Source organism: Oncorhynchus nerka, linkage group LG8, assembly GCF_034236695.1.
Source record: "Oncorhynchus nerka isolate Pitt River linkage group LG8, Oner_Uvic_2.0, whole genome shotgun sequence".
NCBI classification, from domain to species: Eukaryota; Metazoa; Chordata; class Actinopteri; order Salmoniformes; family Salmonidae; genus Oncorhynchus; species Oncorhynchus nerka.
The window spans coordinates 63901010-63918509 of NC_088403.1; the positions used below are offsets into that span (position 1 = coordinate 63901010).

General features: G+C 45.8%; 1 protein-coding gene across 1 annotated transcript in view; it reads right to left on the bottom strand.

Annotated features, from left to right (window-relative positions):
- The window catches only part of adam19a (ADAM metallopeptidase domain 19a), a 258822-nt gene that overhangs the window by 59280 nt on the left and 182042 nt on the right, over nt 1–17500 (bottom strand). The window contains exons 5-6 of the mRNA XM_065021977.1: nt 12890–12966; nt 7968–8151 (exon numbers count right to left, since the gene is read on the bottom strand). Coding sequence (XP_064878049.1) covers nt 7968–8151; nt 12890–12966 — 261 coding nt within the window. The remainder of the gene's footprint in view (nt 1–7967; nt 8152–12889; nt 12967–17500) is intronic.

Sequence of the window (17500 nt, forward strand, 5' to 3'; positions counted from 1 at the left end):
AGAGAGAGAAGAAAGAGAAAGAGAGAGAGAGAGAGAGGAGAGAGAGAGAGAGAGAGAGAGAGAGAGAGAGAGAGAAGAGAGAGAGGAGAGAGAAGAGAGAGAAGAAAGAGAAAGAGAGGAGAGAGAAGAGAGAGAAAGAGAGGAGAGAGAAGAGAGAGAAAGAGAGGAGAGAGAGAGGAGAGAGAGGAGAGAGAAGAAAGAGAAAGAGAGGAGAGAGAAGAGAGAGAAAGACAACAAACTTGTGAAAATCCTCTGCATTATCATTAACAGCAGATTCGTACATTTCCTCAGTCAAAACAATGTACTGTGCAAATTGACTTTTTTACCAAATTACCATACGACAGACCATGTATTCACCCTGCACACCCAGGGCTCCCGAGTGGCGCAGCGGTCTAAGGCACTGTATCTCAGTGCTAGAGACGTCACTACAGACACCCTGGTTCGACGGCCTACCCCTCCTGCCAAATGTATGACCATATTAGAGACACATATTTCCCTCAGATTACACAGATCCACAAAGAATTCAGAAACAAATCCAATTTTGATAAACTCCCATATCTACTGGGTGAAATTCCACAGTGTGCCATCACAGCAGCAAGATGTGTGACCTGTTGCCGCAAGAAAAGGGCAACCAGTGAAGAACAAAACACCATTGTAAATACAACCCATATTTATGGTTATTTATTTTCCCTATCGTTACAACACTGTAAATAGACTTAACATGATATTTGCAAAGTCTTGATTCTTTTGGAAATGTACGTGTTTACTGTTTATGTTTTATTGTTCACATTTGTTTATGATAATCTGTTTTGCTTTGGCAATGTAAACATACCGTACAGCGCCTTCGGAAAGTATTCAGAGCCCTGGACTTTTTACACATTTTGTTATGTTACAACCTTATTCTAAAATCGATTACATCGTTCAATTTACCCTCATCAATCTAGACACAATACCCCATAATGACATCACAGTACCCCATAATGACATCACAATACCCCATAATGACATCACAGTACCCCATAATGACATCACAGTACCCCATAATGACATCACAGTACCCCATAATGACATCACAGTACCCCGTAATGACATCACAATACCCCATAATGACATCACAATACCCCATAATGACATCACAGTACCCCATAATGACATCACAGTACCCCATAATGACATCACAATACCCCATAATGACATCACAATACCCCATAATGACATCACAGTACCCCATAATGACATCACAGTACCCCATAATGACATCACAGTACCCCATAATGACATCACAGTACCCCATAATGACATCACAATACCCCATAATGACATCACAATACCCCATAATGACATCACAGTACCCCATAATGACATCACAGTACCCCATAATGACATCACAATACCCCATAATGACATCACAATACCCCATAATGACATCACAATACCCCATAATGACATCACAATACCCCATAATGACATCACAATACCCCATAATGACATCACAGTACCCCATAATGACATCACAATACCCCATAATGACATCACAGTACCCCATAATGACATCACAATACCCCATCTCTCCAGAGATGTTCAATCGGGTTCAAGTCCGGGCCCTGGCTGGGCCACTCGAGGACATTCAGAGATTTGTCCCTAAGACGCTCCTGCGTTGTCTTGGCTGTGTGCTATGACATCACAGTACCCCATAATGGGTACCCCATAATGACATTTCTCATGCCCTGACCATAGATGACATCACAGCCCTGGGTTCTCTAATGGTGTTGTCAGTCATGGGCGTGACTCACAAGGGGTGTTCAGTCTTCTCCTATGGTGTTGTAGGTCAGGCGTGACTAGGGTTGTTCTAGTCTGGCTCTATGGTGTTTAGGTCAGGCGTGATTCAGGGGTGTTCTAGTCTTCTCTATGGTGTTGTAGGTCAGGGCGTGACTAGGGGCTGTTCTAGTCTTCTCTATGGTGTTGTAGGTCAGGGCGTGACTAGGGGGTGTTCTAGTCTTCTCTATGGTGTTGTAGGTCAGGGCGTGACTAGGGGCTGTTCTAGTCTTCTCTATGTTGGTGCTCTTGGTATGGTTCCCAATTAGAGGCAGCTGATGTTCGTTGTCTCTAATTGGGGATCATATTTAAGTTCTCCATTGTTCCCACCTGGGTTGTGGGATATTGTTTGTGTTTGTGTTTTGTGCACTACGGCTTTCACGTTTGAGGTAGTTTGTTTATTGTTTTGTTTTAGTTTCACAGTAATAAAATATGTGAGATGCTGCGCCTTGGTTCGACCTTTTCTACGAGCGTGACATCGTTGTCCTGCTGGAAGGTGAACCTTCACCCCAGTCTGATGTCCTGAGAAGGTTTTCATCAAGGATATCTCTGTACTTTTCTCCGTTCATCTTTCCCTTCGATCCTGACTAGTCTCCCAGTCCCTGCAGCTGAAAAAACATCAACACATCATGATGTTGCCACCACCATGTTTCACTTAAGGGATGATGCCAGGTTTCTTCCAAACGTGACGCTTGGCATTCAAGCCAGGGAGTTCAATCTTGGTTTCATCAAACCAGAGAATCTTGTTTCTCATGGTCTGAGAGTCTTTAGGAGCCATTTGGTAAACTCCAAACAGGCTGTCATATGTATTTTACTGAGGAGTGGCTTCCGTCTGGCCACTCTACCAGAAAGGCCTGATTGGTGGAGTGCTGCAGAGATGGTTGTCCTTCTGGAAGGTTCTTCCATCTCAACAGAGGAACTCTAGAGCTCTGTCAGACTGACCACTGGGTTCTTGGTCACCTCCCTCGATTGCTCAGTTTGGCCGGGTGGCCAGCACTAGGAAGAGTATAGGTATTTCCAAACTTCTTCCATTTAAGAATGATGGACTCCATTGTGTTCTTGGGGACCTTCAATGCTGCAGAAATGTTTTGGTACCCTTCCCGAGATCTGTGCCTCGACACAATCCTGTCTCGGAGCTCTAATGGCAATTCCTTCGACCTCATGGCTTGGTTTTTACTCTGACATGCACTGTCAACTGTGGGACCTTATATAGACAGGTGTGCCTTTCCAAATCATGTCCAATCAATTGAATTTACCACAGGTGGACTCCAATCAAGTTGTAGAAACATCTCAAGGATGATCAATGGAAACAGGATGCACCTGAGCTCAATTTCAAGTCTCATAGCAAAGGGTCTGAATAATTATGTAATGTGGTATCTGTTTTCACTTTTTCATTAGGGGTTTTTGTGTGTTGATTAACGAGGGAAAAAACTATTTAATCCATTTTAGAATAAGGTTGTAATGTAACAAAATGTGGAAAAAGTAAATCCTTCCGAATGCACTGTATGTTTCCCATGTCAATAAAACCCCTTGAATTGAATTGAGAGAGAGAGAGAGAGAGAGGGACAGAGAGAGGGACAGAGAGGCAGAGAGAGAGAGAGGGACAAAGAGAGGGAGAGAGAGAGGGACAGAGAGAGAGAGAGAGAGACAGACAGAGAGAGAGAGAGAGAGAGAGAGACAGACAGAGAGACAGAGAGAGAGAGAGAGAGAGAGAGACAGAGAGAGAGAGAGAGAGAGAGAGAGAGAGAGACAGAGAGAGAGAGAGAGACAGAGAGAGAGAGAGAGAGAGAGAGAGAGACAGATCAGAGAGAGAGAGAGCTGCACTGGAGAGAGAGACAGAGAGAGAGAGAGAGACAGAGAGAGAGATACAGAGAGAGAGAGAGAGACAGAGAGAGAGAGAGAGAGAGAGAGAGAGAGAGACAGAGACAGAGAGAGAGAGACAGAGAGAGAGAGAGAGACAGAGAGAGAGAGGGGACTGAATTAGAGAGGGGACTGACATTATCAACATTCACGGCTGCACTGGAGTAAATTAGGCCCTGTGTTTAGCCTTTCTCTTTCCTCCGTGGAAGGACAATACAGTAAGACAGACTCACACTGCGGAGAAAGAAACGCACCGGCAACAGAGCAAACCACCGTGTAATTCCCTCTGGCTCTCAGCTGGCCTCGGAGTGATTGGCTCTCAGCTGGCCTCGGAGTGATTGGCTCTCAGCTGGCCTCAGAGTGATTGGCTCTCAGCTGGCCTCGGAGTGATTGGCTCTCAGCTGGCCTCGGAGTGATTGGCTCTCAGCTGGCCTCGGAGTGATTGGCTCTCAGCTGGCCTCAGAGTGATTGGCTCTCAGCTGGCCTCGGACTGATTGGCTCTCAGCTGGCCTCTGAGTGATTGGCTCTCAGCTGGCCTCGGACTGATTGGCTCTCAGCTGGCCTCAGAGTGATTGGCTCTCAGCTGGCCTCGGACTGATTGGCTCTCAGCTGACCTCGGAGTGATTGGCTCTCAGCTGGCCTCGGACTGATTGGCTCTCAGCTGGCCTCGGAGTGATTGGCTCTCAGCTGGCCTCGGAGTGATTGGCTCTCAGCTGGCCTCGGACTGATTGGCTCTCAGCTGGCCTCGGAGTGATTGGCCCTCAGCTGGCCTCGGACTGATTGGCTCTCAGCTGGCCTCGGAGTGATTGGCTCTCAGCTGGCCTCGGACTGATTGGCTCTCAGCTGGCCTCGGACTGATTGGCTCTCAGCTGGCCTCGGACTGATTGGCTCTCAGCTGGCCTCGGAGTGATTGGCTCTCAGCTGGCCTCGGAGTGATTGGCTCTCAGCTGGCCTCGGAGTGATTGGCTCTCAGCTGGCCTCGGAGTGATTGGCTCTCAGCTGGCCTCGGAGTGATTGGCTCTCAGCTGGCCTCGGACTGATTGGCTCTCAGCTGGCCTAGGAGTGATGGGCTCTCAGCTGGCCTCGGACTGATTGGCTCTCAGCTGGCCTCGGAGTGATTGGCTCTCAGCTGGCCTCAGAGTGATTGGCTCTCAGCTGGCCTCGGAGTGATTGGCTCTCAGCTGGCCTCGGAGTGATTGGCTCTCAGCTGGCCTCGGAGTGATTGGCTCCCAGCTGGCCTCGGACTGATTGGCTCTCAGCTGGCCTCGGACTGATTGGCTCTCAGCTGGCCTCGGACTGATTGGCTCTCAGCTGGCCTCGGACTGATTGGCTCTCAGCTGGCCTCGGAGTGATTGGCTCTCAGCTGGCCTCGGAGTGATTGGCTCTCAGCTGGCCTCGGACTGATTTCCTGTGTGCCTCTAAAAAGTCTCTAAGAGAAATCCAATAATGTGTTTATGCTTGTACGACAAGAGAGATGGTCATTTCCTCTGCAGGACAAAATGCACTCTCTGTGTCTGTGTGTGTGTGTGTGTGTGTGTGTGTGTGTGTCTGTGTGTGTGTCTCTGTGTCTCTGTGTCTGTCTCTGTGTCTCTGTGTCTCTCTGTGTCTCTGTGTCTGTATGTCTCTGTGTCTGTATGTGTGTGTGTGTGTGTGTGTGTGTGTGTGTGTGTGTGTCTGTCTGTCTGTCTGTCTGTCTGTCTGTCTGTCTGTCTGTCTGTCTGTCTGTCTGTCTGTCTGTCTGTCTGTCTGTCTGTCTGTCTGTCTGTCTGTCTGTCTGTCTGTCTGTCTGTCTGTGTGTGTGTGTGTGTACAGGTTTGCATGTGTCTAGTCAATAGCCATGTAATCATCCAAAGAGACTGATGACTTTGTGACTATGTGACTATGTGACTATGTGCATCACATCGGAAGGTTAATCACACAAAGAAGAAACTTTCTCCTCAAAGAATACTAACAGAAAATGCTATTTAACACAATAGAAAGTGTTGTACTGTATGTTTGGTTGGTTGGAATAGACGTTTGGGGCTACATACCGTAGTCTGACATCTGCAAAGATAAACTTAGACTTTTCTTTTTCAGTCTGACATCTGACATCTGATAAACATAGACTTTTCTTTTTCGGTCTGACATCTGATAAACATAGACTTTTCTTTTTCGGTCTGACATCTGATAAACTTAGACTTTTCTTTTTCAGTCTGACATCTGATAAACATAGACCTTTCTTTTTCAGGTCTGACATCTGATAAACATAGACTTTTCTTTTTCGGTCTGACATCTGATAAACATAGACCTTTCTTTTTCGGTCTGACATCTGATAAACTTAGACTTTTCTTTTTCAGTCTGACATCTGATAAACTTAGACTTTTCTTTTTCAGTCTGACATCTGATAAACATAGACTTTTCTTTTTCGGTCTGACATCTGATAAACATAGACTTTTCTTTTTCGGTCTGACATCTGATAAACATAGACTTTTCTTTTGTATCTCTGTTTCGTCTGGTGGTCATCTGTTAAAACTTCTATCACTCTTGTACGTTCCGTTGATAGAGAACATTACCACACAACCTACACAAATGAAAGACTGTGTTGGGCTTAGCGGTCAACAGAGAATGTGTCCAGATAAATAAAGGCTTGTTGTGTCTGTTGATTATTGAAGCTTTATTTAAGAACAAATTCTTATTTACAATGACGGTCTAGGAACAGTGGGGTGAACTGCCTTGTTCAGGAGCAGGACAACAGATTTTTACCTTGTCAGCTCGGGTTATTCGATGTAGCAACCTTTACGGTTAGTGGCCCAACGCTCTGACCAGTAGGCTACCTTACCGCCCCTACACTCTAACCACTAGGCTACCTACCGCCCCTACAATCTAACCAGTAGGCTACCTGCCGCCCCTCCACTCTAACCACTAGGCTACCTGCCGCCCCTACACTCTAACCACTAGGCTACCTGCCGCCCCTACACTCTAACCACTAGGCTACCTGCCGCCCCTACACTCTAACCACTAGGCTACCTGCCGCCCCTACACTCTAACCAGTAGGCTACCTGCCGCCCCTACACTCTAACCACTAGGCTACCTGCCGCCCCTACACTCTAACCAGTAGGCTACCTGCCGCCCCTACACTCTAACCACTAGGCTACCTGCCGCCCCTACACTCTAACCACTAGGCTACCTGCCGCCCCTACACTCTAACCAGTAGGCTACCTGCCGCCCCTACACTCTAACCAGTAGGCTACCTGCCGCCCCTACACTCTAACCACTAGGCTACCTGCCGCCCCTACACTCTAACCACTAGGCTACCTGCCGCCGCTACACTCTAACCACTAGGCTACCTGCCGCCCCTACACTCTAACCACTAGAATACCTGCCGCCCCTACACTCTAACCAGTAGGCTACCTGCCGCCCCTACACTCTAACCACTAGGCTACCTGCCGCCCCTACACTCTAACCACTAGGCTACCTGCCACCCCTACACTCTAACCCTAGGCTACCTGCCGCCCCTACACTCTAACCACTAGTGTCTGTGTCTGTTGGTGTGTCTGTGTCTGTTGGTGTGTCTGTGTCCGTTGGTGTGTTTGTGTCTGTTTTTGTGTAGTTGTGTCTGTTGGTGTGTCTGTGTCTGCTGGTGTGTCTGTGTCTGTTGGTGTGTCTGTGTCTGTTGGTGTGTTTGTGTCTGTTTTTGTGTAGTTGTGTCTGTTGGTGTGTCTGTGTCTGCTGGTGTGTCTGTGTCTGTTGGTGTGTCTGTGTCTGCTGGTGTGTCTGTGTCTGTTGGTGTGTGTGTGTCTGCTGGTGTGTGTGTGTCTGTTGTTGTGTCTGTGTCTGTTGGTGTGTGTGTGTCTGTTGGTGTGTGTGTGTCTGCTGGTGTGTCTGTGTCTGTTGGTGTGTGTGTGTCTGCTGGTGTGTCTGTGTCTGTTGGTGTGTGTGTGTCTGCTGGTGTGTCTGTGTCTGTCTGTTGGTGTGTCTGTGTCTGTTGGTGTGTGTGTGTCTGTTGGTGTGTCTGTGTCTGTTGGTGTGTGTGTGTCTGTTGGTGTGTCTGTGTCTGTTGGTGTGTGTGTGTCTGCTGGTGTGTCTGTGTCTGTTGGTGTGTGTGTGTCTGCTGGTGTGTCTGTGTCTGTTGGTGTGTGTGTGTCTGTTGGTGTGTCTGTGTCTGTTGGTGTGTGTGTGTCTGTTGGTGTGTCTGTGTCTGTTGGTGTGTGTGTGTCTGTTGGTGTGTCTGTGTCTGTTGGTGTGTGTGTGTCTGTTGGTGTGTGTGTGTCTGTTGGTGTGTGTGTGTCTGTTGGTGTGTCTGTGTCCCTCACCCTTTGATGCAAAGGTTTAAGCAGACCGGAGAGGAGGTTGGGGTGTCCAGTCTGATGCCCGTGGCCGCAAGTCCCGCCTCTGATTGGCAGATCGTCTGCGCTGACCAGCGAGTGATGGCGAGAGTCCAGCCCTCTGATTGGCTCAAGGTAGTAGGTGTCATTTGAGTTCAAGGCAATCAGGCCCCTGTTTCAGCAAGAGGGAGAGATTAAAGAGGCATGATTGGACGAACACAAAAAAAAAGACTACATTTAAAAAGAACCAAAACAGCAACAAATATTTTATGCAGTTAAGCAACATTATTTTTATTTTTTTACATAAGATAACACATATGATAATATTACATGACATCATTTATCCTGCTAATGTCACAGTACAACTGCCCTGGGGGTAGTTCCTGTGTTGACCAGCAGGGGGCGATGAAGGGCAGTGGTATTTGAGCTATAAACAACAGAGGTGTACTATATGGATGTGTTAGCCTGTGGTCTCATACAGAGGAGCCTTGAAGGAACTGGTCCAAGAGGATAGAGGGCTGTAAAAGGCCATTTACAGGCAGAGTGAGTCACTCTCCATCACGATCTGTCAAGAGGTTGTGTGTGTGTGTGTGTGTGTGTGTGTGTGTGTGTGTGTGTGTGTGTGTGTGTGTGTGTGTGTGTATGAGAGAGAGAAAGATTGTACTGTACCCCACTTTCAACATCAGACCCCTCCCTCCCTTCCTTCCTTCCTCACACACACGCACACACACACACACACACACACACACACACACACACACACACACACACACACACACACACACACACACACACACACACACACTGGTTGCAGCTCCATTGGTAATTGTAGGCATACACTTTGTATTCATGCTGCACTGAAACAGGCATTACCCAGCACTACACTCTTAGAAATGGTTCCAAAAGGGGTCTTCCACTGTCCCCATAGGAGATCTGTCGAAGGGGTTCTACATGGAACCCAAAAATGGTTCTACCTGATATGGGTCATTCAAAGGGTTCTCCTATGGGGACAGTGGAAGATCCCTTTTAGGTTCTAGAAAGCACCCTTTCTTCTAAGAATGTAAAGGTGAGAAAATGTTTTTTAAAAAGTTAAAAAAGGTAAAAAAAAAAAAAAAAATCCATGTTATCAACAGAGAACACCACCTGCCCAGCATGAGACGACGGGCCGCGTTGAGTTGAGCCCCTTTGTTAAGAGAGAAGTAAAAACATCTTATATAATCAACGTCACCAACATTATTCAAATTCCTGGCGCCAAAAATGTCAATTTTCTGATATTTGACGAGGTTGAGGTTGAGGTTGAGGTTGAGGTCGAGGTCGAGGTTGAGGTTGAGGTCGAGGTTGAGGTCGAGGTCGAGGTCGAGGTCGAGGTCGAGGTTGAGGTTGCAAGATATTTGCTTGTAAAAAAAATCTGCATTTAAAAAATAAATAACCTGGAAGCAGAAAAGAAACGAGGAAACGAGAAACTGAGGCGGAAAATAAACTGTGTTTCTCCAACTCAGAGAGAAGTCATGCTTCCTGGTGTGCTGTGGCTGGAGAAGGTACTGTGATCCACATTGGGTGATGTGGCTGGAGAAGGTACTGTGATCCACATTGGGTGATGTGGCTGGAGAAGGTACTGTGATCCACATTGGGTGATGTGGCTACTGTGATCCACATTGGGTGATGTGGCTGGAGAAGGTACTGTGATCCACATTGGGTGATGTGGCTGGAGAAGGTACTGTGATCCACATTGGGTGATGTGGCTGGAGAAGGTACTGTGATCCACATTGGGTGATGTGGCTGGAGAAGGTACTGTGATCCACATTGGGTGATGTGGCTGGAGAAGGTACTGTGATCCACATTGGGTGATGTGGCTGGAGAAGGTACTGTGATCCACATTGGGTGATGTGTGGCTGGATCCACATTGGGTGATGTGGCTGGAGAAGGTACTGTGATCCACATTGGGTGATGTGGCTGGAGAAGGTACTGTGTAATGCACCTCCGCTAGGGAGCTCTTTGTCCCAGTAGATATCAGCACAGCAAAGAAACACGCACAATACATGGCAATCAAATGGGAATCAAATGGGAATCAAATGTGAATCAAATGGGAATCATGAAAAGGTATGTGATGGCTGGAGCATGTGATCCACATTGGGTGCTGTGGCTGGAGAAGGTACTGTGATCCACACAGGCACGTGGAGCACGTCCCAGTAGATATCAGCACACACACAATACACAACACACTCATGAAAAGGTATGCGCATGCACACACACACACACACACACACACACACACACACACACACACACACACACACACACACACACACACACACACACACACACACACACACACACACACACACACTCAGTCATGGCACGTCGAAACTGAACACAATATTCCCTGGCTTACATTGGCACCGTGACAAGTCAGGTTGGTTGAAGTTCAGGGTTTGGGTGAGTCCAGCTCACCCTCCTGTTACCGCCTCATTCCATTTTGAGTCAATACAGAAACACTTGTGTTTGGTGCGTGACGGTGGCCAGTGGGGAATATGAGCTGGGAGGGAACTGTAAATATGCAACAAAGCCGGGGGAACTGCTGCGAAGAGCGGAAAAAGGTCAGGGATGGAACACAGACAATAGAACGGAATGGCAGAAGAGATTCCGGAACCTTTTGGGTGTTCCACGAGTGGAACCTTTGTTATTGATGACGCGTCTCACTAACTAATATGACTAGAGCAGGGGGTATGACCTCCCTTATCAGCATTACCAGGTATCCATTTTAACTACGCCCTCGTGACGTTCCGTGTCCAAGGAAAACCAAGCCAGTGTAATTTTTTATAAATTTTTTATTTTTTTATTTAACTAGGCAAGTCAGTTAAGAACAAATTCTTATTTTCAATGATGGCCTATGAACAGTGGGTTAACTGCCTGTTCAGGGGCAGAACGACAGATTTGTACCTTGTCAGCTCGGGGATTTACACTTACAACCTTCCGGTTACTAGTCCAACGCTCTAACCACTAGGCTACCCTGCCGCCCCAGAATGGCAGAAGGGATTCCGGAACCTTTGGGTGTTCCACGAGTGGAACCTTTGTTATTGATGACGCGTCTCACTAACTAATATGACTAGAGCAGGGGGTATGACCTCCCTTATCAGCATCACCAGGTATCCATTTTAACTACGCCCTCGTGACGTTCCGTGTCCAAGGAAAACCAAGCCAGTGTAATAAAGCCTATGATTACGTGATAGAGCTCAACGCTTTGCCGCCTTTTCTGTAGCATGCCAATGCTTATGACTGTTCTATGAAGTGTCTTTGGTAGGCCTTATAAAGTGATTGGCCTTCGGATTTGAATCTTGTTTGAAGTGTCTTTGGTAGGCCTTATAAAGTGATTGGCCTTCGGATTTGAATCTTGTTTGAAGTGTCTTTGGTAGGCCTTATAAAGTGATTGGCCTTCGGATTTGAATCTTGTTTGAAGTGTCTTTGGTAGGCCTTATAAAGTGATTGGCCTTCGGATTTGAATCTTGTTTGAAGTGTCTTTGGTAGGCCTTATAAAGTGATTGATTTGAATCTTGTTTGAAGTGTCTTTTAGGCCTTATAAAGGATTTGAATCTTGTTTGAAGTGTCTTTGGTAGGCCTTATAAAGTGATTGGCCTTCGGATTTGAATCTTGTTTGAGTGTCTTTTGAATCTTGTTTGAAGTGTCTTTGGTAGGCCTTATAAAGTGATTGGCTTCGGATTTGAATCTTGTTTGAAGTGTCTTTGGTAGGCCTTATAAAGTTTGAATCTTGTTTGAAGTGTCTTTGGTAGGCCTTATAAAGTGATTGGCCTTCTTTGGAGGCCTTTTGAATCTTGTTTGAAGTGTCTTTGGTAGGCCTTATAAAGTGATTGGCCTTCGGATTTGAATCTTGTTTGAAGTGTCTTTGGTAGGCCTTGAAGTGTGATCCTTTAGTTTAGCTCTTGCCTTTGTTGAACGTTGTTATTTGATCAACTGAGTATTTTTTCTTTCTCTTCTTCTTCTTCAACACATTCTCTGTGTAGGTTTAGACATTTTCATTCTGTTGAGTTGCTGTCCTCGGTTTCACCTCACGTCTGTCTGTCTCTTCGGTTTCCTTCTAACCTGTGACTGATCGCATCTCACTACATCCTCAGCCAGGACAAACAGCCACTACAAATTAGCTCCTCTTGCCTGTCTGAGAGACATAAAGAGTATCAGTGAAAAGATAAAACTATTGTTATTGGAGAACAAACTTGTGTGAAACGCTGTCATCAGTCCAGGATAGACTGAGCTTGTGGAATTCATTTCTAATCAAGAGCGATTGAGCTAGAAACTCGAGGTCTTCGGCTGGATCGCATTCATGAATATATTTCTCAGGGTGTACGGGTGGCGACAGGGGACATATTTTTCCCACAGGAGAACTCCAATTTCAAAGCATTTGATGTGCAAGAAGCTTCCTGTTAAATTCTGTTCTGAGGCAGGGAAATTTAAAGACTCTCTAAACTGCCGTGTGTATCCCCGAAAAAAAGAAGATTTGAGGAATTGAATTAGCCAGCGAGTTTTATGAAAAACTCACACTGCTTGCCTGGGGTAGTCTAAATCCAGCAACAGAGCTATGTAAAATAAAATAAATATCAGACTGAATTCTGGGTGTTTGAGGTGAAACTTTGTTATTCCCCTCTTATGGATAATTTGGAGAAACATGACAGAATTTACTCCAGCTGGAAGGTGCCTCTAGACATTGAACTAAGGTCAGTTTTTGCATTTCTTACAACTGATGATTAAGGTTAGGATTTCGTAAAAGTCAAGCTGATTCTGGATCAGTGCCTAAACAGGGAAACGTCTACCAAGAGACTGAAAATCCAAGAACGGGTTAGAAATGATGATAAAAATCAAATGTTTTTTTTTTGTGTGTTTTTTATATTTTTACGTACCTCACTCCTGAACATGTGCTAAGGGCGGCCCAGGAGTCCATGTGTCCTCTTACATGCCCGTGGTAGAAGCAGTGATCCTGTGATGATAGGGGGGAGGGGGGAGGGAGGGAGGGAGGAGGGAGAGAGGGGAGGGGGAGGGAGGGATGGAGAGGGAGGGAGAGGGGGAGGGAGGGAGGGATGGATGGAGGGAGGGAGGGAGAGAGGGAGGGAGGGAGAGGGGGAGGGAGGGGAGGGGGAGGGAGAGGGGGAGGGAGGGAGGGGAGAGGGGGAGGGAGGAGGGAGGGAGGGAGGGAGGGAGAGAGGGAGAGAGGGAGGGAGGGAGGGGGGAGAGGGGAGAGGGGGAGGGGAGAGGGAGAGAGGGAGGGAGGGAGGGAGGGAGGGAGGGAGGGAGGGAGAGGAGAGAGAGAGAGAGAGAGAGAGGGAGGAGGGAGAGGGAGAGAGGGAGGGAGGTAGGGAGGGGAGGGGGAGGGAAGGGAGGGAGGGAGGGAGGGAGGGAGGGAGGGAGAGAGAGAGAGAGAGAGAGAGAGAGAGGGAGGGAGGGAGGGAGGGAGGGAGAGAGAGAGTCAAACATACTGTACTATACCATAACAATGTTTATATGGACACTAAATCCTATAGGCCTGCATCTTGTGATAAATGGATTCTGGGTATTGACGCAGCGAAAAAAGGTTCCTATAGATCCAATGTTTCATTAGTGACCAGCTGGTACAGTGCAACACAACATGTCCTGGGTTTGGACAAATGGCTCTGTCTAATCAGTAGAAATGTACAATACTCGCTCCATCCTTGATATATTTCAGTGACTCAACGCTGGAGCTTCACTTGGTGTTGCTCCAGGACGATCATTGCATGTACGCTTCGGAGAAAAAAGATTAGCATCTTTTTACAAGGAGCCGACAACCCTTTTGTGTGCCGAGGGTCAAACGTCCACGAGAGACAGGGCTACAGGCCGCGTCATTAGGTACCGATTCAGGTCTGTTGAGTGCTATACAGAGTGGGCCGAATTTCTACTGATGCATTGGTCTTTTCCATGAAATCCAAAACAATTAGCGCTGTATGGAGAGTTCCAGTTGCCTTTGAGTCATGTTACCATAGCGACCTAAATAGGTTGGAATGTTTCTGCTGTAGAAGTGCAGATTTCTCTGCCATTCGTGTAAAAGCTTCAGGGTTTCAGTGAAATGGTGTATTTTCTCTCTTATCAAGCTAGCTACTGTATGGGCTTCTATTTCTCAACACACACGTAGACGAGGGCTTTTTTAGTCTGAACGCAACTCCATTTTGATGAAAACAGCAACAGCAGAATGAATATATCAGAGATGTTCTGCCTGCATTGTCACTGCAGTTGCATTAAACTTCTTTATTTTTTAGGAGAAACTGCGGTTCTGTTTTTTTTTCTGCCTCTAAGAAGCACAGAACACAAACTTCCTGTTGACCTTTGACCTGAGCTGGAAAATTTAGTCACAATGGGCCACGGACGATGTCACACGGCATTGTCCTCCGGTGTTGCTTTCGTGGCCCTGGTGCCTCCGCCACAAAACACACCAACATCCAATTAATTTATTTGGAAAACAAGCTTATATTGTGCATAAATTAGAATTCTTGGCTATTTAAAAGGCTTTGGTCTGCCCGTCAGACTGTGAAATAAGCTAATCTATATGAACGTCAGAAGTGATGGGTTGCGCTCATGCATGGAGGACATACAAATCAATTGTCAGTGAAAACGCTCCCTGACAATCTTAAGAGCCCTCGTGTCTGTCTCATCACATGATGTCGATGGAGGAAAGCCAAGCCTACACACAACAACAATGCCTTTGCCATGTTTCAGGCGTGTGTAACAAAATGACATGCCACCTGGGAAAGTGTCTACTGTAAATAAATAACCTCATCAACACCTACAAACAGAGAGGCTCCTATATGAAGAATGTCAGGTTGCTACTGGGGTTCACTTGAGCAGAAACAGAATATATATATTTTTTTTAAGAGAACGTTCTGGGAGCGAGAGAGAGAGAGAGAGAGAGAGAGAGAGAGAGAGAGGGGAGAGAGACAGAGAGAGAGAGAGAGAGAGAGAGAGAGAGAGAGAGAGAGAGAGAGAGAGAGAGAGAGGGAGGGAGAGAGACAGAGAGAGACAGAGAGAGAGAGAGAGAGAGAGAGAGAGAGAGAGAGACAGAGAGAGAGACAGAGAGAGAGACAGAGAGAGAGACAGACAGAGAGAGAGACAGAGAGACAGAGAGAGAGAGAGAGAGAGAGAGAGAGAGAGAGACAGAGAGAGACAGAGAGAGAGAGAGAGAGAGACAGAGAGAGAGAGAGAGAGGGAGAGAGAGAGAGAGAGAGAGAGAGAGAGAGAGAGAGACAGAGAGAGAGACAGAGAGAGAGACAGAGAGAGAGAGAGAGAGAGACAGAGAGAGAGAGAGAGAGAGAGAGAGAGAGGAGAGAGAGAGAGACGGAGAGAGAGAGAGACAGAGAGAGAGAGAGAGAGAGAGGGAGAGAGAGAGAGAGAGAGAGAGAGAGAGAAAAAAAAAACCTTCAAGGAAATTGGTTGGCAATTTTACTGCTCTGTAGAGGATTAGATTCACTCTTGTTTTCTGTCTGTGTGTGTTTGTATTTGTGTGTTATAAAAATGTTTCTTTCCATCGCCATCACAGTGTCATGACACTTTTCTTCTTCGTTTACATCGAATCGCCATTTAGAGAACGTTTTTCATGACGTTTGTCAGAACTCTTCAACGCCGCTACTGCTAACAAGGCCTACTGCTAACAAGGCCTACTGCTAACAAGGCCTACTGCTAACAAGGCCTACTGCTAACAACAAGGCCTACTGCTAACAAGGCCCACTACTAACAAGGCCTACTACTAACAAGGCCCACTACTAACAAGGCCCACTACTAACAAGGCCCACTACTAACAAGGCCTACTACTAACAAGGCCCACTACTAACAAGGCCTACTACTAACAAGGCCTACTACTAACAAGGCCTACTACTAACAATGCCTACTACTAACAAGGCCTACTACTAACAAGGCCTACTACTAACAAGGCCTACTACTAACAAGGCCCACTACTAACAAGGCCTACTACTAACAAGGCCCACTACTAACAAGGCCCACTACTAACAAGGCCCACTACTAACAAGGCCTACTACTAACAAGGCCAATAAAACACCCCGCTGCCCTTTCCTACCAGTCTCATTTGCATACGGCTCCAAATCGACTCTAAATGGCTGTCACATTATGTAATTACCGACGCGGCCACTTGTGCCTCACTTTAAATATTGGCCAACTGTCTGGAAATTACTTTGAGTCAGTAAGAAGCTGAAAGCACATCAACAATTTCACCAAACTCCATAGATTTAAAAACACTTTTTATCCAGTGGAATCTCTTACATCCAGTTTCAGCTTTTTATTTTAAATCTTTTTTTAATTTTTTTATTCAGTTTCATCTCTTTAATTCAGTTTCATCTCTTTAATTCAGTTTCATCTCTTTAATTCAGTTTCATCTCTTTAATTCAGTTTCATCTCTTTAATTCAGTTTCATCTCTTTTATTCAGTTTCATCTATTTTATTCAGTTTCATCTCTTTTATTCAGTTTCATCTCTGTTATTCAGTTTCATCTCTGTTATTCAGTTTCATCTCTGTTATTCAGTTTCATCTCTTTTATTCAGTTTCATCTCTTTAATTCAGTTTCATCTCTTTTATTCAGTTTCATCTCTTTTATTCAGTTTCATCTCTTTAATTCAGTTTCATCTCTGTTATTCAGTTTCATCTCTGTTATTCAGTTTCATCTCTGTTATTCAGTTTCATCTCTGTTATTCAGTTTCATCTCTGTTATTCAGTTTCATCTCTGTTATTCAGTTTCATCTCTTTTATTCAGTTTCATCTCTTTAATTCAGTTTCATCTCTTTTATTCAGTTTCATCTCTTTTATTCAGTTTCATCTCTTTAATTCAGTTTCATCTCTTTTATTCAGTTTCATCTCTTTTATTCAGTTTCATCTCTTTAATTCAGTTTCATCTCTGTTATTCAGTTTCATCTCTGTTATTCAGTTTAATCTCTGTTATTCAGTTTCATCTCTGTTATTCAGTTTCATCTCTGTTATTCAGTTTCATCTCTGTTATTCAGTTTCATCTCTGTTATTCAGTTTCATCTCTTTTATTCAGTTTCATCTCTTTTATTCAGTTTCATCTCTTTTATTCAGTTTCATCTCTTTTATTCAGTTTCATCTCTGTAGTCATGAAGTCATATAGTAGAAGTAGGCTTCTGATTCTAACGAGGAGTAAAAGCTAGGAACAGGTAAGTCATGGGGGAGGGGGATCTCCCACTCTTCTCCTACCCCCCTCGGTTGACACTGACTGGACTGGAATGTGTTATCTTGGTTCCTGCGGTCCAAGGGGGGTTAGGGTTTACCGTTTGGGTTGGAGTGATCTAGAGGTTAGGTTTAGGGTTAACCCCATAACAGTTAACCCACACCACCACCGCAGACAATTATATCTGGGTCACTGGGGGGGAAAGACCCAGGTCACGTGACAGGGGAAGATAGATGTTTCGGTTCCTCTTCCTGTTGAACGTTCTAGACTCTAGAGTCACGTGTTTCCTTTTAAAGAGCCGAACGCTTAATGA